Genomic DNA, 23,432 nt, shown 5'->3' on the forward strand with positions numbered 1-23,432 from the left:
TTGAGAGTCTTTAAGAAACTCACCATTTTCTCTTTATCTTCTTGTTTGCTTCCATCAGACTGAAACTGTAACAAAGACAGTCATGTTAACTGTAGAATAATTAACAATTTCAGAACAAAGCTACCTCAGCAAAAGCATGAATCTGAAGGGCCACATGCCTAGTAGATGTTTAATTTTCCCAATCTGTTAGCATTAAAACTGTTGCAGGCCTAGTGAGTGGAAGGGCACCTGCAAAGCTACACACCTCCTCACCAGCCTTCATTAGCACCGTCTGCTGCAGTGTGTTTGCTCCCAATTCCACATGCTGCAGTGCTCCCATCTATTCAGATAAAGGCTCTTTCTCCTCCACCTAGATCTCAATATTTGCCTTTATCATCTCTGAAATTCATACTGGTCACAACTAAGTCTCATGCATAAATACTGTTTTTTATCCATTATGTCATGCAGCACTTACAAACCCCAGATAAAGTTTTAAAATACACCTTATAATACACCTAAGATTCCAGTGGATGAACACTTTTTTTTTTTAATAATTCCTCTGGAAAAAAACTGCAATTCATGGAAAACTGAAACCTACAGGCAGTTAAACTGGGGGGGGGGGGGGGGGGAAGGATAAAAAAAAGAGGAAGTCAGACAAAGTGTTATTGTCACTTCACTAATACCTACCCAAGAATACTAAACTCATTTTTGTATCTAGCACATACAAATGTGAAATCCTGATTCTCTTGCAATCAAATTACCCACTTTCACTTGGCCAAGATCTCAAATAATTTTTTAATCTAGTTAAATTCATAAGTAGATATCAGTACTGTACATTCTTTCTAACATCAATGCTTGTTCTAGAGAACACTGCAAAATACACACCAACTGAAATAATTAAATCACTTATTTAGAAACATGCTAACAATCTAAAGACAGATGCCATCCTGCTGAAATAAGTATTTTTGCTTCAATATCCTGAACAGCTTTTAAAGCAATGCACAGTGGATTCGATTATTCTTGGCAATATGCATGGCTCATGAGATTATTTTTGCTGGTATGAGTTCTGGTCTCCTACCAAACTCCTGAAAAGAAAAACTGATCTCCTATAATTCAAGATCAGTAATTTAATTTTCACAAGAACTGAAGAGGGAACGAAAAAGCAGCTTTGCGTTCACATCTATTTCCTGTGTTTAGGCACACTTGTTTTCAGCTCAACAGATGCATCATCCAGAACCGTATCTTGTGGTCCACTATGGAGCAGAAAATGCCTGAACTTCCATGAGCTGAGCAATTCAGCAACAGTAATGCTGTGCTCTGCTGTGATATTAATTTGAAGTTTCTGGCATAATAAAAGCAGAACATTTATCAGATTTGATAAGATTTACTGCTAATAAGCAATAAAGAAAATATACTAGCCACACAAATTCTCTGGTAAATCAGTAAGTACTAGTACAATTTCTCAGGAACTTCTAGAGACAAAAATATTAATACATTCGGGAGCTATTTAATTATCATCATGATCAGAATCAACACAGAAATAGTAATTTACTTTTTTTTTTTTTTTTAAGAAATTCAAACATATTGCTTACATATACAGTGACCTCCTATGTCTTTGTTGAAACATGTGCAAGAACTAAAATATCAAGGAAATGTTTTATTATATAAAACACACTGAATTTTCTTACTGAAGAGAGGGAAGCCATATCGGCATTCAACTTCTTTCAAAATGAACAGGACTTCCAATCCAATTATCAAGTACAGCTATCAAGTATATGTCCAGCTTTCCCTCACAATAAGAACTAAAAGTTTGAGTGGGTTTTATTATCAAATTACTCCTTTTCTCTCTTCCTGTTCCACTCACCATGAAAAGCATATTAAGCCTACACAGCAGTAAGTGCACAATATTTTAAAGTTACACTTGAGCACAAGAGCTGCAGTGCAATGTTAGTAGACTAACTTTTAAACTACTGTATGGGTTAGCTTACAGTCAAATCACCTCCAGTTACAAATGTTTCTTTTGTGTGTTAAATATAACTTATCACTATATAAACAAGCTGATGGCAATAGTGCATTAAAAAGAACTTTCCCTATGTTACCTTAACCACTCCGTCACTGACGAATTTCTTCGCAGTTCCAACCTAAAGCAAATAGCTAAGATGTTGCTCATTCTTGTCATAAACACATTAAGCTATCATATTTGTGTATTTAAAATAAAACTACAAAAGACTCCTAAAAACGAGTAATCTGCCTTTTACTGTAAGTGTCCATAAAGAAATAAGGGCTTTCTCACAAACCCTTAGTAATCTGAGCTTAATTACAGGATAGTACTGCTGTCAGCAGACTATCAGGAAACTAAGTTACACCCTTGAAATTATAATTTCCAATTGCACTGTCAATGCAAAATATTTTATCATTCAAACACCAGTCTTCTCATAGGTCAGCAACAAGTGTGCTATGAAAGTAGGAATAGCCACTAGGAAATCTCATAGCTCTGATGAAGATGCTAAGAAATTACACTTCCTACAACAGTAAGGAAGCAGGTGAAAGAGGGAAATGCTCAAAGTTATCATGACATTAATGCAATCAGTATTTTGAAACCAAACTTAGTGTAACTTCTGCCACCCGATCACTGCATCTTGGAACTTTGTGAGTTAGACCGAACTCATTCACCCCAAATCCAAAAGCTTGACCAGAAATGTCTTCAGTTCCCAGATGTACCCGTGTTCTTAGTTCTGCATCACCAAGTACAGCTGGATACGAGAGCATCCCCTCGGGTGGGTATGTTCAGAATAAAGTTTTGAACATTCCAATACTAGTTGTAGTCAAAATTTGAAGATACTTTATGAAAAAAGTTATAAAACTGAAACACCCCCCCCATACAATTTAGATCAACTAACATATCTCTTCAATTGTTTTGCTGTTAGAAATTATAATAAGAAGCTGGAAAATGGGAACTAGTGATTTCCAAGGTTTTTTTTATATATAATAATAAAGATATTTTATTCCAAAGACTATAAATTCCAAAGTTTGTCCAAATTGTTAATTAAAACAAAACAAAACAACACAACAACCACCTTATCTATCCTGATTTTTTTTTTTTTTGGGGGGGGGGGAATAAGTAAAAATTGCTAGTCAAACACCATACTGCAAGCAGCAGAAAAGAATTTACTGGCCTCAATTTGAGCAGCTGATTACATTCTAAGGGAGTTCAGAATACAAATAAGTTCACTTGCACCCCTTTAAAACAGGCCACACTACCTATCCTTCAACACATACATAGGAAATTATGGTCAAAGACAATAACAAACCTCAAGAGGTCATTTTATTTTTAAAGCCAGCTACTTCAGGCTTTATATGGTATCTTAGATCTCCACATTGAACTCATCTTAGTGGTGTCCAGAGAGTAGATACTGGTCATGGATACAAGTTCAAAAATAGTAGCATTTTAATTGGAATAACAGGGACATCCCACTAAAAAGATGCAACATCCCCTACTTAACCTAACAGGTGAAATAAAAGAACAGTTTTAGAGTACTGCATCTGTACCAGGCTACTGTTCCCCACTGTCTTCAGGGTCACTATAAAAATGCAGAAGTTTCCATGCAATTAATATCACACCTTCATTAAAAAAAAAAAAAAAAAAAAAAATCTATACAAGGATAATGTTAAAATAGTACAATAAAGGTGGTCTGTAAGTGGGGACAATATGAAGACTTTAACGAGAAATTAGTTATTGCTGTAAGTTACTGGTTGTAAACCTAATATGCTTAAGCTTTTCATAAAAACATCCATACTTGACAAAAAATGCTTTGATTAAGAACAAACTTGGAGATTCTTATTTTAATTTTTTCAGTTGCTTATGTTCCAGTACCCGAATATATACATTTTTAATAAGAATCAATACCATTTTCTGACATCAGAAGGAAATATCCAAGTCCTAAGTTCAGACAAACTGTTCTTCTGTTACCAACCTCTTTCATAAATGCTTTTCCAAGGCGCACCACTTTTGCAAATAAAATGGGATCATGGGAAAGATGAGGACCAAGGTAACAAAGCATGTTGAACACTTCCTTTCTCAAGTCTTCAAAACTGTCTGCTTGTTTTGGTGCTCTCTTGTTTGGCAAAGAAGGAATCGGTGACCCTTTAGCCCCTTTAGGTACTCCAACCCTGGAAATAAGACGAACAGAGTTTCACGTGAAGCAGATGTGAAAATCTTTGAAACATGTTAATACAGTTAAGCTTACTAGTAAATTTATGTTTACAAACGTTATGTAGTTTTCCCACATTTAGCAACAGAATTCTACTTTTCACTTTACCTGCGATACAGAGGTTCAGTTGTCACATGTACAAGCTGGCAAAGGGCAATTGCAATGGGCTTGTGTGAAGTAGCATAAAATGGAGGCATCTGATCCATAATGCTTTGTGCATGCTGCCAATCACCAATTTTTAATAAAGCTTCCAATAAACCAAGCTTTTGATTATCAGGTGGCTGCAAGACAACAAACAGTTAGTGAAAAAGTGCATTCGTGAAGTCTTTCTAATACTTCCTCTTAACCAAAACGTAGCTGTAACTTAAAGCTAGACATAAAACTAATGTTATCTCAGCTATGTAATGATGCATTAATAAAAAGAATATATTTAAAATAAAAATCAGCCAGACATTTATACAATAAGCACGCTTCAACAACAATAGATCAATCCAAGTAGAAGCAAACATCTGGAACAAAGTTAAAAATACAAAATGTCTGATCATACTTTTTAAATTATCACAACCTATTACAGCTTTTTTCTTTACATAACATTTTAAGACAAATGCAAGTATTTAAAAGAATTTAAAAAGTATATAAAAAGTATTTAAAAATAGTTTGCATTGTGTTTTGATCTGGATTTAAAGATGCAAGTTTTCCTTGCATTTTCTCCAAAGAATTTCACTTAAAAAAACCCAGATTTTAAAACTTGTCTCTTATAAATTGCTGTGTACCATAATTTTCATATTAGCACCTATTCTAGAAGAATATAATCCTAAAGGTAAGCCTACAAAAAGTTTTCCAAATATCCCAATTTGCAATATAGGTAGAAGAGGGAATAGGGGTTCACAATTAAGATTGCATCTCGAAGCATTGATGGTATTGATACATTGCATTGCTATAAATGTGCTTTTCCTGTTCCTCCATAGTAAAGTCTATCTTTTAAGTGACTAAAGAAGGAGAAAAGTGACTGTGAACTATCTGTACATAACTACAACACTAAGATAATTTTTACATTGAGGAAGGAAGGATTACGAAATCTAGGACAAAACATTACATTAAGTATTTTAAGGTGACAAGAAAGTTCTTTTGAATTTAAATGATGCAAATAGACAAGACAGACTGATAAGAACAAAAATAAAATACAAAGATGCTTCTGAGGTTGTAAGGTTCATATGGATATTTTTTCCCTTTTTCAGACTACTTTATAACACTGGCAGCTGTATTTTTTCCTGACAAATGGTTTTCTGTTTTCAAAGTCTTCCTCTGCATGTTACTGTATAATAGTTTCAGAACAGAAGCATGCACAGATCAATTCAATATTCATGTTGAAATCATGTAGTAATGAAAACAAAATTTCATCATTTCCTTCGGAAAAAGATACATATACATACCAGAACAAGATCAGCCTCGAAAAGATTAAATACATATATGGGATATCAGAAGCGCACATGCCAATTTTATTTTACCATGAATTATAAAATTTTTAAAATGCATAGGAACCTTGCTATTTAATACTTTGCAAGTTCCTCTGATGCCATGGATTGTTCTTTTAAGTCAATATATACCATGTTAACAAAACAGTACAGTGATCCTTTATTGAAGTTTCTAAAAACTTTACTTGTGCAATATAAGCAGGAAGCTTGAAATCCACACTCAGTACAACATACTTAAAATAAGTTTATTATTACAGAAAAGCCAAGTCAATTTATTTAATATTTATTTATTTAATTGGTATGAACCCACTAGATGAAGTTTGATACTAAAAATCAAATTGTATTTTTGGGTGATCACTAACTTTAGTTGAATCCGTGTATCTAAACACACAGTCTTTCTAGAACTTCTGTGTTAACATGCTATCACATTTCCAAAGCAGTCACTGCTCACGTGCCTACCCTGCTCGACGGTCCCTCTCTTTAGGGAAGCATGCTCTTCTGGAACACACTCTCCATCAGTGAAAGCACACATAGCACAGAGAAGAGTCACTCTGTACTTGCTGTCAAATCTACTCACACAGCTGTTTGCTGTGATCTCCCAAAAATCTGATTCCCGCCTCCACCTGCTTTCACTATTGTTTGGTTATGTTAAATGCATCTCAAAAGGCAAGAGTAGATACATTTGCTAATGCTATACATTTGCTAACACTAACCTATTCATATTAGACAGTCATGGCAAAATTATAAGTTTTAATCACAAGAGACAACATTAAATAACAGATTAAAAAAGGCTAAACCGATAATGGTTCAACATTTTTTTCTACCTTATCCAGGCATTTTTTCATGGTATTACATCAAAAGTTGTATGTTGAAACTGCATACAGGTTACAAAGTATTCAAACTGAAACTGTCAACAGCTTTTAGATACAATTACTCTATTAATTGCTATGAATTGCATAGCTAATCACATATTAAAATATTAACATAGAAACAAACCTTTCAAGACAGACCATGCATTGTGTAACTCAGTGTCTATAGAGTCCTAGAAATTGTTTTTGTTAAGTACAGCTCTCTATTTTCTCACCATGCAGGCTCAGACTCCATTATTTGTCATTGTAATCTCCCAGAAAAATACTGCAGTTTCTGCTAAACCTTAAAATTCCCCAGTTCTTAATTCTAAAACTTAGCCACAAAAAACACTCCCTAATTTTTCTGACATTACTTGCAATATACATGCTCCCCACTTCTCATCAAAATATAAGTTTTCCATCAGAATATTGTGACATGCATGCTTCAAAGAATACCAAACTGCCCAATCTGACTGTAGAAAAACGGACCAAAACTGTGGTATAGAAAAAAGGCATATTGAAATAACGAGTGGGAGGGAAGTCAAAAACTTAAAGCAAACAAAGGGAATCAGCTTAAGTAGCAGTTATAACTGCAGTTGAGAGCCAAAGAGCAGTGACTGCATCAGCTGCCTGAGGGAAGAGAATGAAATTAGATTTTTCAAGCTATTCTAGAAAAATGGCAGGAGGAGGGAAGGTCAGAGATGCACTGAGCCAAGGTGGGGTAGAACAAATGGGAATGAGTAGACAGAATAGACGTGCATAATGAATTCAGGAGCATAAGGAAAATTAAGAACAGAAGCTGTCAATATTGATGGATTTCCCCCACATACACACTCTGTGCCTCCGTACCCCATTTACAAAATGCAAATAACAAGCTTTCATTTCACACGTATTTTTAAAAATAAGATATTGGGTAGCACTCAAGACACTCAAATGAAGAGCACCACAGAAAAGCTCACCAGAAATCAAACGATTTTGTTTTAAAGTAAGGTTCGAACACACTGTAGCAAGTTAGACCCAGGGCAACATTAACAATACATTGAAAGTAAGATATGACATAGTAGCACTTTAATAAAAAGTATCCATTTTACACATACAAAGGAACAGATGAAGTGAAAAGCATACAGACTACTGTACAATGAAAACCTTTTTCACAATGCAGGATAGTTACACAAGAATGACAATCTTTTCAATTCTAGACTGAGAAAATAAAGAATGTGCTCTTACTATGTCTGCTTCTTTAAGAAGTCAACTAGGATTATACTACTACAAGTCCTAGAAAGCACAGTTGTTAGAAGTTTGTACAGTATAGGAGTGCTGGGACATACTGGAGCTGATAAAAGTCAAAAGGAAGAATGAAATGAGTTAGCCATGGAACCAAGAATTTAAATTTAATTTTTTAAATTGAAATCCAGAACAAATCCTAAACCTTGCATCTTTGGAGGTGAAGCATATCTACCATAACAGAAGTGCCATCAAAAGACAGACAGGAACGCTATGAGAAGTACAGATACTTGTATATCTGTATTTGTATTTCAAACAAATATAAAAGTGTTTTCATAGTAGTAGCTATGTTAGGTTTAAAATTGTTTTATTGAAAAAAGCTGTACACACACACACACACCTTTTCAGTTTTCTCCTCCTCCTTTTCTTTTTCCTTCTCTTTTTCTTCAGTCTTTTCAGAGGACAAGACAACCATTGTAAGTTTTCTGACAATTTGCTTAGCTTCTACTATCTCCCGCTTGTGTTCCTCGATGATGGCATTATCCCCTGGAAGAAGCTAAGATGACAGAACATATACATTATTTCTGAAAATTTAAGTGACCTACAGCTACTTTTGATCACCTAAGCTCCAAGCAGAACTTATGTCCTTCCTTGTTCTAATCAGATAAACTTATTCCATGGAAGATTCTTTTCCTTGCTACCACCATTCCAAAAGGAAATATGCTATTATTGGACCATTCTGAAGTCAAGAACAGCTGAGGAATAACACTGCATGCCTTCCTCACAGTCATTAGCTGTATAAGCCCTATGCCTGGGCCAAATTAAAATTTATCGATAGCCATATGGTTACAACTACACACATATTTGACGGTATCATTTATGAAATTCAACGCCTTAAAACAAAGTGAATATTCAAAAGCATCATATATTTTCACTTGCACATCTAAACACAAGAAAAATTTCATCACTAAGGAAAAACGAGGTAACCAGCTTAGATACACATTTTGATTTCACTTCGTTTCAAGGAATACCATTAAAAGTTAACCACTATTTCCTGTTTATCAGTAGATTGCTTTGGGTTAAACACATATAACATCTGTTCCTTAGAAAAAGTGCTATGTGCTTAAGAAAGATGATACTTAATATTGATTTATGATAAAACCTCAGCATAATCTTGTACTTGACAACGATCAGCCTGAGGAAGACAACCCTATACCATGGAAGTTTAAACTGAATCAGGAGAAAATAGTTTTTCCCTGGCAGAAACAAACTTCAGTTTCATTCAGATTTTGTTTCTAAAGACGTAGTTAAACCTGAACTGCAAATAACTAACCATAACTTACTGGAGAGTTCTGACCTCTTTATATACTAATATTTTCTTCTATTGGTTTTAACAAAAGATGACTTTTTTTTTTTTTTTTTTACTGTTTTTTCTCCCACTAAATCAACTGACAGTAGAACAAGGAGAGACTAAGCATCAGCTTCTTCAAAGAAAAGATATCTTAATTTCTGGACTTTGTAGAAATTTGGGAGAAGGAAGAATACATTTTTTAATATATACGTGTGCGTGTGTGTGTGTGTGTGCGTTCATACACCCTTTACACCACTTTAGGCTTCCCACCCCAACGTGAGGCCGAAATTCTTGATGTAAATCACTAGCTTTCTCCACAGGCCTGACAGCTGCTCCGCAACATATGCCACCTAAGACCGAACACCTACACAACAGTAAGTTTCCTTGAAACTCCCATAACAAGTGAAATTAAGCCTGACTGAACAGAGAAGAAAACATTAGAACAAGAAAAAGGAAGTAGAGAGGCTGGAGAATAAACATGAAGCCAAAAGATAAGACCACAGACTAGCAGGGAAACTCTGGAAAGAAAGGGGAATGAAAAAGGAGACTAACCACCAGCATAACTCAAGCAGGCAGGAAAATGAATACAGGGGCCATTCTAGGCATGGGACCATCACAACACAGGCACACATTCACACAGGTCTGAGCTGAGGTTACACAGGCCACCTTAATTCAGAGCCTGAGCATTCATTTTGTTATCTTACTAATGCTCTTTAACACATAGCGTTATTGTCATGCTTTTATCGCATGCTATTGTCATGCACAGTTTCTGACTCCACACTGATTATCTGAAAGCTGCACACATGCATTCCCACTCCTGCTCCACCTGACACTTTTAAACAAAAACAAAACAAAAAACCACACACAAAAAAATCCACAAAGCCAGAGCCAGTAATGGATGAATCGGATCATGACTGCTGTTGACTGCCAGGCAAATTAACAGAAGAAGGACTACATTCCAGGATTGGTTGATATAGCTGTAATTAGAGGTCATTTCCTTGATTTCAGTGGAAGATTTAAACCTCTTAAAATATCTTTGGATATTCTGAAATTAACAGCACACTGGTGTATAACGTAAAATATTTTGGGAACTGTAACACTCTGTTTATCAACTGTCAAATTGGTGCATTGCCTGTTTGATAGAGTGCTAGACTGGAGAGAATAATCCTCCTCAGATTAAATCCGAGTGTGATAGGCAGTTTCTTCTTTTAGCCTAACAAAGGGTCAGAATTCTTGTAGATGGAATTAGGCTTTTTAAACTTTTACCTAATCTTGAGTTACCCCTGAAATCCTGGAAGACCTCTACTATTAAACTAAACAAAGACTGCTAGAAGCTGACTGTCCTATTACTTTTTTCTATAAATTGAACTTAAAAAGCAAAACATTCACAGGCTCTAGCTCTTAAGGAAAGTTACTCAGGCATTTTAAATGTATGCAAAGTTAAAACATAAGCTACTTGTATTTTATTTGTAAAAGATCTGGAGGATACTACATGGATAATTCAAAGACATCATATCAGCATTCATATTTCAGTATACATTTGTTTAAATACGTGTCATTAGTAAGCACTGGGAAATTTAAAACATGTACATCTACATACACAGGTATTACAAGATATTCCCTAAGTCTTAAGCTCTAGGAATGACAAAGTATCTCACTTCCTATTTTCAATTATTTTCTTACTTTTGGCATTTGACAGGGGAGCATTGTCACTTACGTGAACATAAAGATCTTCCAAATCAATGAGATTGTGTTGCAAAAGGACAGCAGCAACTCTGTATAAGGAGGAAGGTGTCTCACCACTTGGATCCTAAAAAAGACAAGACCACAAACTTCAGGGCGGGGGGGAGGGAAGCAAACAAGCCACTGCAGAAGGTTATGAAACAAAAAACCTATCTAAAGTTGAGGGGAAACACATATTAACCCACAGTTCTCCTTTCTATCTTGTTATTTAAGTGCTACTACTCCAAAGCCACATTGCCTTGTTATTAGACTAAACTGCAATACAGAATGAGAAGTTTTAGAAACAAAAAGATTCAGTTATCTTCACACCTTATGGTGCTTGCACACAATTCCTATTCATACATTTAAGCAAGCTTGAGTATTGTATCAAACATCAACCATGACTCCTTAGCAGACAGGCTCTTCACTCCTGGGTGAAGTCCTCTGTTTATAAGACGATACAATTTCTTCATTAATGCCAGTCCTTACATAACTCTACAACTTTAAATGGAAGGTGTCACGAAGACAACTGCTAAACATCCTCCAAGACAGCCAGACGAAAATTTTCTCCACTAAAATGTTAGAGACTTCCCTTCAAAACCATGAAAATGTTGCTTTCAAGACCTAATTTCTATGTTTAAAAAAAACACACACAAAAAACAAATAAACAAACAACCATGCAGCAAAAACCTATTACGATTGCAGTTCAACAATGAGTATGAACAGCTACCAAAAACAAAGCTTCAGAATGAAAATACATCACCTGATAAAATTTGAATTTGAACCCAAGGATATGGCAGAGAGTTTGAGGTTCACACATGTACATGTAGGACTCTATCAATGGTACAAAGAAATCATCATACTCAGGCCTGCACTCATAGACTTCTAGGATAATATCCAAAACTCTGTTAGGATCAAGGTTAAAACATCCTAGTGGAGAAGAACACATAACAGAAAAGCTCAATATGGCTACTTTCACTTTCATTCTGTTACTAAAACAAAGGCATTAATTAAAGTTAATTCTGCTTCAATTTCAACATAAAACAGTTATCTACAGCAAAATAATCTGGATAACCTGCAAATACAGCACCAATCATTTTGATTTGTATTACGCCTAAAATTGAAGTAGGCAATGAAACTAAACAGGAATTTCAATTCAGATTAAATGAAAACTAGAAATTACAGTCTTAAACCAACATTTAACAAATAAAACCCAAACCTCACTAATCCCAATACTGCCACCAAAAGGGATGGGCTTCTTCCTCTCCCTGGCACTCATATTCACACAGCCACAAAAGTCATCCAGCTGGAAATTATCTTATATCCAAAAAGTATTCTTGGTTTGCAGCTGGACTCTAATCTAGCTGTTTGTACTGTCATGCTAATTCAGTATTACTGCTAGCATTAGGGAGAAGGGCTTCTTAATTCTGGGGGAAGAAAGGAGGAGGGAAATGAGCACTTTTCCTTTAAGTAAGAGCATGGATTTACATCAATTTAAGCCAATGTTGTAACTGTATCTACATTTCATTATCTGATTGTTTTCAGCAAAACTCCAGAAGCAATACTGAGAAAGAAATTTTACTGGTATCAGAATAATTTTGTAAACACACATCCAGACTATTTTCTTCTTTGTGCCATGAGAAAACACACATACACGCACACATCTACAATGCAGGTATGTAATTACATCAGTCTTTCATTCTCTAAGCCATTTCCATTACAGCAGAACCTGCTACAAATCAGTACTTTAAAAGAACTGCTATTTTATAGTTAGTCTATTCACAATTCCTAAAATTCTGGAAGAAAGTAAAATAGTCTATTATAGATATTCTTCAAACTGAATATGTATTTTTTACTGTAATAACTCAGGGCAGTGAAGATAATGGAAAAGGATCAGTTACAGAGATGGTGAGATTTATTCAGAGATCTATAGTTTTTTGGAATCTTACTCTCACTCCACTCTTCATAAAGGCAGATCTCACTGGGTAGAGATGAACAAAATCCAACAACTGCATTCCCGAGACTGGAATAATTTCAGTTTGGCTCTTTCTTGGGGGAAAAAAAAAAAAGCGCCTCTCCTACTTTTAACATTGCTCATTTCTGGATCTTCGAAATAAGGGATGTAAGCATAGAACTTCATGCTGTTCAAGAACACATATGTTGTAATCGTTCTAAAATCTTTTCTTGGAAGGGGAATAAAAGATGGGATTCTTGTTCTTTTCTGACAAAGACTTTAAAAGAAAAAAATGTTTTCTTAATCATAAGAATGAAGAGGGCTGCACTGGAACAGAGATTTGGAATTCCAGGATATTTGCGAATTTTGCACATTACTCTGAATTATTATATATCCACACACACACATCTCCTTTTACATGACAAAGGTTAACACTTACTGTCAGCATGACTATGTTTGGGCACCACATAAAAATGTTCTTAGCAAACTCAATTGTTTAAAGTTATAAATAATTAAAAGATAAATTTATTTAATGACTAATCTTTGAACCTGGGATGGTGACCATTTGAAAGAGGCAAAATAGAAAGGGGGGAGTCATATTCAGGAAGACTATCACTGCAGAAGTTCTTTAGAAAAAAAAATTTTGCAACAGATTCAAAATAAGCACTTTCTTGCACGAATGAACAAGAGAAAGTGATCAAAGAACTGGAAGGAAGGGAGAGAAAATGTCTGTAAAAGGCCTCAGCACCTTAGGCGTGGGTCTGCCGAAATGGTGCACGAGCAAGTTCCTAGTGAAAGATAATCACTTAGTGTCATCCTTTCACTTATTATAACAAGCAAACAATGCAACTTTCATTTAAACACAGCTGTAAGTCTGAAATAACAAGCTACTCCTAGCTTGAGGCTTTAAATGGTAACTAGAAGCAGTCTATGGTTTGAGATAAGACACTGATGCTCCACATTGGTGTGTTATCAAGGTTACTTTTCAGCTCAATTTGTCCCCTGACTTACCACGTAACATGGCAATACTAACAACTGTTCTAAAACAGCGGACGGGAACAAGCAGGCAGGGACTGCTTACGGGAGTTTTTTAAACAGATAGCCCTCAGGTTACCTGTGTGAAAAACTGGAACTCAAACTTCTAACTGTGCAGTAGGACCATTAATAAATAGTCTCTACAATAACATAAGCTTTGTATTTGAATCACTGTAATAGACATTTTAAATATTTTGCACTTTTATTGTGACACTCCTTTGCTAAGACTCATAATTTAGAAATATGGACAAACCACAAATAGAACTCATGCCGCTTCATTAGATATCACTTATTCAACTTCTTTAAGAATACAAGAATATTCATGCATTGAATTGAGTACCTTAAAATGGAAAAAAAGATTACTTTGTTACATTCTAAGAGATGCTAAGAGATGACAAGTGCATCCTCAAAAACCGTATTCTTGAATACCTATTGAAATGAATGAAAGTCACAACTGGCATATTTGGGGCTATAGTACGAATTCTGTATCTAAATTAAACTACAGAACATTCCCAAAATTAATTTTTCTACAGAAACAGGAGCTTCCAAGTTTTCTAACTGGGTCCAGGATGGTCTACAATACAACGTATTACTACCAGACGACGTGCCTGCATCACCTAACATTTGATCCACAAACAACCTCAAAGAGCAGCATAAAGTCACTTTCTGTAGTCACAAGACTATGTAGGAATATTAGTATCCATATTCCTTCAGCAAACTCCTTACCTATTAAAGATTTGATATTTTCAAGAATTAAATCACTAGTGATATTTCCAGATAAGTCTTGCCCCAGTTCTGCAATCAGCTTCGCATAACCTTCATTCTCCTCTCTTAACAAATTAAACTTCTGTTGCTTATAACTGCAAGTAAACAGAAATTAAACATCAATTAATTGGATACACAGTTGAATATATTTCTACAGTGATGCCTATTTATATTATCAATATTAAATTTGTATACGAACTGCCAATTTTGAATACATTTTTAAGAAGCTGTAATTTGTTTCCACTATTGCAAAAATTATAGGATGCAGTACAATAAGCCACCTTTAAACACCTGCAAGTTAGCTAGCATTCTCCAAACAAATCCAGCTCTCCTTTACTTTCAAAGGCAGTCCATTTAAAAGCAAGATTATGGTTCTACTTAACAATAAAGCTTGCTCTTGCATGCTTTGCTGGAAAAGTGCTCAGCACCTTACCGGATTGTTCTCTAAGGACCTATTCTAATTTTAAATATTCTTCTTGGATATTGAGACTGAAACTCCAGACACAGAGGCAAACACAAATATACACATACAACACTTTGCTAAAGAACATTAAGTATTTTAATAAAAGAAACATTACATACTTTCAGAAAACATTTAACAGTTACCAGACTAGAATACCATCCCTTCCCACCCCCTCAAAAAACAAAACAAAAAACAAACAAACAAAAAAACTTACAATAGTTTTGTCTTTATTTTAACAGATTTCTGATTGAACTGTTGAGACTGCTTGATAAGTCCTAACGACTCCAGTGTTTCTGGATCTAAACGCTCCTTTAGGACAGTGTCAGATACAAGATACTATTAAAAAAAAAAAGACCAGAAACATGCATCAGATTTCTCAATTACACAAACCTAGGAGGCACCTAACCTTGATTTTAGGCTACATAGGTACCTTAATAAAAAAGGAGGTTCAAATACAGTGATATACCATCATACTACATGCATTCTGTTTCAAACATTGAAGTGGCCAAAACTGAAAAAAAGAAAAAAAAAAAACCCTACTTAACTGAAATTAGATTTTAAAAGTGTGCATTTTACACCAGCAGAACACCTTGAATAAACATGCCCTAATGCCTAAATTATTGTTTACAAAGTCTGTGTTGTTTAGCATCTAGGGATTTTTCAGTTATACCACAAGAACTGCATATTTACAAAGCCAAGTTTCCTACAACTGAAGCTGATTCTACACAGTGAAGAATGCCAGTTCTAAAGATAGAGGAGGTTGCATGAACAGGAAGTCCAACTGGAGACATACTTTAGAAGCAAAATTTCTGTTGAACTGAGGGGAAGAAAAAAATCTAAGTTCTCTCAAGTATCTTAAAGGGACAGCTATACTATATTAGTCTACAACAATGCTTTAAAGATGCAAGAAAAATATGTAGAAATCACTCTCTTAGTAGATCAGTTAAAATGGATAGAAAACGCAAAACCACTTTTTCTGCTTAGTTGGTCCAATAAAATATCCCATTCCCCATCTTTTCCCAATACTTCTCTTTTTTCGCATTTTAGAAAATGTTAAAAAACTTATATAATCAAATTTACAAAAAGGATAATCATTTGAATTTTAATGCATTTTAAAATGGCATCTGTAAAAATGCTTTGGTATTACTGATATAGCTATAATACTATCCCAACTGGTCTTTGTATTATATGAGATTTTTAGATTGAGAAAACAGAAAAAGTATGCATCAATACAGATGCTTTTAGGAACCTGAAAGAAGAGTCTCAACTCACAATGCAGGACAAAAATTGTGGATCAAAACTGTGTTATGTCTCATTCCTGAACAATTACTCTTTGTTTCTGATGGCATGCATCATATTTATGATTGGTTTTGTTTGATCTTTTCCGGATTCTCTGTGATACATCTCCCCAGTTCAGAAAGCACTCAAACAGTCAGGCAGTAACCTTACTGCAAGACAAGTTTGTCTGTTTGGTCACAGAACTTCTGAAAGCCACCAGATGCTTTGCATAGGGTTAAAAATAGCAGAGATCTAAATGCATCATTCTAATACAAGCAACTCTGTAGCTCATAATCTTCATCTAGGTTAAATTGCAGGCCCATATTATTATAACACTAAAACAAAAAATTAATATTTTCTGAGACTGTGGAAGGTAAAGTTTTCCCACAGGCTGGGCTGCATCTTTAATTTTCATCTAAACTCAAGGACAACAGCTAGAACAGTGACAAAAGAAATGAAAATATAACAAGTTTATTTTTCTTCAATGGATAAAGCTAACACTTCCCAAAGACACCTTCCTACCCAAACTAACTGCAACACAGAAGATACAAATGAAAAGTCTGATAGTCCTTTCTCAAATTCTTCCAATCCATATGAAGAAACAGAATGACTGCAATAAATTTGAACGCTATTATGAACCACAGTTATCAATGACAAACTATATATACATTATTTTTCCTCTGAAACCAATTAATGGATCATTTTGTGCAATAATAGAGCAGCAAATTCAAGAAGTTATTTGCATTAAAGAACCACCCAAATATTTGCCAGTCTGCTGAGACAACAGGTCTACCTAGGCTGATGACAGCCAGAAGATTGAGGAAATGCTCAGCATTGTAGACAATAAACATAACTTTAAAACAAGTAATTTTAAAATATTAAATGTCTTGTAAAAATTGTATTTTTTCTAAAAAATTTCATAAATATTTTGTAAAAATTGTATATTTTAAAGTAGTATGTTATAGCATTTTAAGAGCTTTCAAAAAATAAAAAGCACTCAGATTCTTTTTGATATATAAAAGTATAAATCTGACAAGGGGAGAATTTATGTTTAAGTGCAACTTACCAAACAGGCTAATACCAATTGGGTAAAATGATCCCTCTTACTTTTTTCTTCTAAACAACTTGTTTCAATATCTAAAATAAAGGAAGGTAGGGAAGAGGAAGGTGGGGGGGATAAAAAAAAATATATATATATATCAGTACTTCTGGAAGTCTCTCTCAGACATCTTCACAGAATTTAGAAGAGTTTATTCCTTTTAGAACAATTCTGATGGCTACTAACCATGACACAATGCAAAACAGTTAATAACATGCTAGCTCCCTGCCACATTCCAGCTACATCATATTTTGATGACAATTCTTACACATCTATAAGTCTCACAAAAAGGTAGACCAGACAAACTGGAGGAATGCCACAACGATCATTTTTCTTGCCCTTCTCTGTCAGAATGAGGCTTATGGCAAGCATTAAGAATCAGTTATCACAGGAAAGGAGAGAAACATGAATTGCAGAAAACAGGATGATCCTATCCTTACTGTAAGGATATTCTAATATCTTTTCTGTCTTCAGAATAACTACTGTTTACTGCCTGGTCTGCACTCTTTTACCAGTTTTAACTCCATATTTTCATTCTTCTTTGAATTGTCAGCTACTAAATGCAATTCATGGCAATTCATTTCTGCGGGAAGAGAGGTCATAAAACAATGACCAAGTAAGTATGCCTACCTTAAAACAAACAAAACCCCTAAAACACATGCACACACATGCATGCACGCACATTAGAATAAATGAGAAAATGCCAACAACAAAAATCTGAGCAAATCCCCAAACAGACTGGGGCCCAGTGATATAGGGAGCCTGGGAAGTGACTGGATATCAGAAAAAACACTTAGCAGACTTGCCAGATGTTTGGACCCTAGCACCCAAGCTGCTTAGCCATGAAGAATCAGCAGAAAAAAATTAGTCTAGAAAATGTGGATGAGTGGACAAGAACAAAAATTCTGATGTATTGAGACACACTGACTATAAGAGTACATTAGAAAAAGATTCAGATATCAGTAGATAAAGTACTAAGACATGTTAGAGGGGATGAGACAGTTCAGGAAGAACAACCAAGAAAGCATCTCAATGCCATTTGTCCGCAGAGTTTGAAACCTAGCTCCTCATACCATTCCTCTGCTACTAATAGCAGCAGGGCATTTGACCTGGTACTAGTTTGCAGAAGAGGGCAAACACAGATCTACTACTTCAAGTTACTAGTAGCTCAAGCAGCGACTGATCTAAGTTTTCCAGCCCAGCCGAAAAACCAAAAGGGTGTCAGCATAATACCACACTACAAAGACTGATTTTAGAACAAGATGACAAGTATACAGAATGAAATATTATGAATGAAACAGTCAAATTCATTCATTAGATGTTACAGAATTGAGGATGCACACACAAACTTAGTTAAGCCTCACTGTGCACGTGTCATCACAACACATGCTTCTTTTTTTTCCTGGAGAACCCCAGTCTCCTTCAGTATATAGGACAACCTGTGACAAATGGACTGTCGAATTAGCTTGCAGAAGTTTGTTGAATAGACTAAAGATATATACAACAGGACATGGATTGCAAGTAGTTAAGAGTACGACCTGATAAGAAATAAGTATGCAGGATTAAAGTTCTCAAAGCATGAGAAAAAGCAGCTTTAGTTCAACATCATACAACATAAAACCCACCAGAGGTTACCACCAGAGTAAGAAGTACAGATCTTTAAAGCCTTCTCAGTTCACAGATCGTAATTTTGCAAACAACTTCAGCTGCCTTGAGATTCTGGACAATTAGTATAAGCTCCACTTCACTAACAGTGACTACGCAGATAAAATATTTACAAAACACATTCTGAGAACAAAAGATCTATCTACTAATAAGATAACTTTTATTTTAAATACTTGTAAGAATGATTATTACAGAAAGTCACTGATGACATTAGCTAACACTTAGCATTCTTACAAGCTAGTTCCTTGAGCTTTTCTTGACATATGAATTCCCACTGCCTTTATAACGGTAAACATATAGAAACTGTAATAGAAAAAAGCAGAATAAAAAGACATTAAGAATTAAGATATAGATATATTGAAGAAGAATCAACACAGGTTTTGTAAAGGGAAATCACGCTTCATAGATGTAAAGAGATTCCCTGAAGCCAACAAGCAAATGCATAAAACACATTTCTACAAGTCTGTCCCAATGCTGAAAGGGAGGGAACACAACTTACCTAATATGCAGAACACATCAGCTAAAATGGAGGGCATGTCTTCCCGAAATTCCTAACAAGGAAAGAGAAGATCATACATAGTAAAGACAGAAATCCCAATCTCTGGACCTAGAAAATTATTATTCCATTGCATAAAATAAACACATACCTTTTGATCAAAAGGTAGGTTCAAATTCATTAACAATGCATATAAAGTAAATGGAGCAGTTCAATTATTGACTAATACCTAAGATAAGTGTTGCTGATGTACTGAAGATTGATATAACAAAAATGCATTGAAAGACCCAACAATAAAAATCTTGGTAACACCTGAAAATCTCAGGCCAGAGGAATTTGCAGATGCATTTTAGGCTGTTAAAACCTGAAAGGGTACTTCCATCACTAGTCACAGTTTCAGGTGCTTCTATAGGTGTACAGCAATCAACTTCAAGAAACAAATTCTCCATACTGGCTTACGAGTTGTAGAAAGAAAAATACAAATGTGCACACATTTAAAAAAAAACCCCTTCCCCTACTAAAGGGCTTTTCTCACGTTCTGGAACACCAAAGTAAAGAGTCTAGACTCCATAAGAATTCACAATAATTTCCTTAAGGAAACACAAACAGTTTGATGCACACATGTCAATATTTATATATGTCAATAACAGATATAATGAGATCTTAAACTTCCAAATTCACAGGCTGTAAAATAACTAACATTGTTTTAATGCAAACTTGGTTTTTCTCCCCCCCCAAAACAAGTGCATCCATCTATACACACACACCCCACCTTATTTTACACACATTACAATTACAGAATTACAATTACCTTACACTGACTGCTGAGTATTGTTAGAAAAATGAGACTTCAACTAGCAGTTACCCTAAAGATAGCATCCTATCTCTGATTAACATCCAAGATAAGGATGGTAAGGGGAAACATTCATAGTATTAAACCTGGCATCAAACCAGTAACAGGCTTTTCTTAAATTACAAATGAGTAGTTAGTTTACCCCTATCCCAGGCCTCCCTTCATCCAAAGAACAACTAATTGGGAGAACAAATTCTTAAGTACATTTTCTTAGCCAAATCCTCAATCCTAAAGCAAAAGTCCCTATGTATTTTAAAGCAAGTGAAATGCAGATAAATCAGATACAACTTCTAACAAAAAAAACCAAAAAACAACCCCCCCCACACACACACACATATAGCATGGTACTGAGAACTGTTTTTTTTTCCTGCAACTTCAAGTATCCAGTATTCTTCTACAATAAATATATCAAATGCAAAGCATGAAAGGGTTACCTCATATTCTAGGCATATGAGAGAAACTAAGAAAACTTACAGATTTCTTATCAAGTAGGACTAAATTTGTGCTAGAGTATTGCCTCTGGCAATAGAATATCAGCTTCAGAAAAATTGCAATCTGTCTGCCTGAAACATTTCCAACAGTTAGATGGATCAGCCATGTCACAACACTATTTGAAAAAGTAATATAGATCTGATTTAATGCACACTTGTTTATAACTGGACAGTAAACAAGTTGCAGTTCTCTTCTGGAATCCTTGATTATCTGCTATTGTATACAGTGGTTCAATTATTGTTCTCTATATGATGCCTGTAAGGGTGAGCTTCAATTGGACAAGGGAGTTTCTTTCCATTAATATCATTTGGTCTTAGCTTTAGAAAAATCTTAAAGAATTACAGTAAAGATGCTTAACCCTAGCATATGATTTCCAGCTGTCTTAGTACACTATTTACAGTCAAAGCGTTGCAGTATCAATATGATAATCTCTTCTCTGCTTACAATAACATATAAAACTGTAAGAGACTACTACCTGCATCAACAAGGAAATTGAAAATACTTCTAATTTTGATAAAGCACTGGAAAGCTAAAGCTTCTATTTTCTTCTCCTCCAATTCCCTCCGAACAGTTTTATCCAGTTTCTTCCCAATTAAATCACTCAGTCCTAACTCAGGCTGTTCAGAATTAAACTGCCTTTAAATAATTTTCTTTATATGAAGCAGATACCAGATTTCTTGACAGCTTACTATTGCAGACTTTAGGAGTACAGGTATTGTTAACATAAATTTTCCGCTGGAGAAAAGAATGAGTAATTTTACAAGTCAAGGGAAAAAGTTATGCATGTAAATACTCATGTAGTTGTGCAAATATTAGGTGTCAATTGCCGGAGTTTTACATATGAAATTTCAGAGAGTCAGTCTAAAACAATTAACTGCAATACTTCAACTAATTAAATGCTATTTTTGAATTGATCTTTTTAACTAAAATATATTGCCATTTTCAATGAAAGGAACCACAGGAATCTTAACCATTACAAAATAAGTTGACTAAATATTCCAAACATAATGCAACACAATGTTTTGTTGACAGCTCTGAAATCCAAGGAAGCAATTGATCTTTAAACATAATTTGACAACACAGCAACAATCCTCTAGTAGAATTAAAAGAAAAAAATACAAAATTTTCCAAAACTAAGCCCAGAAAAAGAAAAAAAAAAGGCAAGGAGGACTCATCCAGTTCCTCTACTTCCAGCAATCCTCAGTCTAAACCAATAAACGTCAAAGTTTATTTTGCTACACATTCAAATGGCAAAGTTAAGAAAGATTTCAATTCAAGAATCATTTTCAAGTCATCACTTGGATTACTGATTCCTTCTTCTATAGGAATAGAAATGTTAAAGTGAAACAACTATATACAAAAAACCCACACAGTAGCAAACTGGAGCATATTTTCTCTAGCACAACGGAACTTCCGAGCAGCATCAGCCTGTATAGTAAATTACACTTTCTCACACACCAATCAAATTAAAATTTCCTACAAGAACTCAAGATCAAACATTATCAGATACTATCCCAAGAGCAAGGTGTACTTCAGCCTTGGTTTCTCTCAAGCCCAATGAAGAAGTTTGAAAACCTAAAGAGTTATCCCAGAATAGATTTCTGCAATACCTGTTTTTCTACTTAATGTTCTATAGATGTTAAGATAGTAACCTAAGAACTGAAAAGAACAAGAAATCATTTTAAAAAGTTACTTTTTCCTGAAAGGAAAAAAAAAAAAAAATCAGTTTAAACAATTTTTTTTTTAAACACACTCAGCATTTTGGGAATCTTAAAAGTTTAGAGGAAAAATATTCTTTTCCTTACTTTTTTCTTAAAATGCTTTGATTAAGCACTTTTTCTAATCAATCTAATGCATTATTTTAAAAGTCATCACAAGACTTGCATTTCAGTAGTAAAATGGTAGACAAACACAGTTACATTGTAAGAAACAGATGTAATTAGAAAAACCAGTAGGTGGCATTGCATTCACACTGCAGTAGTAAGTGAAATCTATTTCAGCACGTATGAAAAACTTCAGTCTCCCTATATCCACAAAAAATTACTTAATTTGTAATTTATGGTAAAATTAACATATATTTCTTCCTCCCCAAGAAGTGGCAAGGAGATAGAAACCTTGACAGCTTACATATTTCAACTGCATGCAAGTGAAGAAAAGACTTGACATTAACAATATCTTGTTAGATATGAAAAGCCAAATCTGTCAACTATTGTCCTGTTTGATTTTTATTCAGACTTTTACAACAGACTAAAAAATTAATAAGTATGCAATTACTCAAAATATATACTTACTATAACATCACCAAGAACATTAGAAGCTTGATCATGTTTTAGGTTTCCTCTGACAACGTGATATGCAAGCTCATACAAAGCCTGCTGGATATCTGTTGGAAGAAGATAGATGGTTAAGGAACATATTAGGTAATTCTTCATTTAACTTTTAAAGCAATGTCTGCAATAATGTTGTAGACTTCAGACACTCCACAAGTAAAGATGATATGCTTCTCCTCACAATGTGGGGGA

General features: G+C 34.7%; 1 protein-coding gene across 5 annotated transcripts in view; it reads right to left on the minus strand.

Annotated features, from left to right (window-relative positions):
- The window catches only part of THOC2 (THO complex subunit 2), a 64,822-nt gene that overhangs the window by 32,201 nt on the left and 9,189 nt on the right, over positions 1-23,432 (minus strand). For 3 of the 5 annotated variants that reach the window (XM_067304272.1, XM_067304267.1, XM_067304271.1), the window contains exons 3-14: positions 23,202-23,293; positions 19,569-19,620; positions 17,372-17,442; positions 15,242-15,363; positions 14,526-14,659; positions 11,574-11,740; positions 10,806-10,898; positions 8,138-8,293; positions 4,299-4,471; positions 3,954-4,149; positions 2,079-2,120; positions 24-65 (exon numbers count right to left, since the gene is read on the minus strand). In XM_067304272.1, coding sequence (XP_067160373.1) covers positions 24-65; positions 2,079-2,120; positions 3,954-4,149; positions 4,299-4,471; positions 8,138-8,293; positions 10,806-10,898; positions 11,574-11,740; positions 14,526-14,659; positions 15,242-15,363; positions 17,372-17,442; positions 19,569-19,620; positions 23,202-23,293 — 1,340 coding nt within the window. The remainder of the gene's footprint in view (positions 1-23; positions 66-2,078; positions 2,121-3,953; positions 4,150-4,298; positions 4,472-8,137; positions 8,294-10,805; positions 10,899-11,573; positions 11,741-14,525; positions 14,660-15,241; positions 15,364-17,371; positions 17,443-19,568; positions 19,621-23,201; positions 23,294-23,432) is intronic. The other 2 variants (XM_067304269.1, XM_067304268.1) reach the window with 2 other exon arrangements.

This window comes from Apteryx mantelli, chromosome 13, assembly GCF_036417845.1.
Source record: "Apteryx mantelli isolate bAptMan1 chromosome 13, bAptMan1.hap1, whole genome shotgun sequence".
Lineage (NCBI taxonomy): Eukaryota > Metazoa > Chordata > Aves > Apterygiformes > Apterygidae > Apteryx > Apteryx mantelli.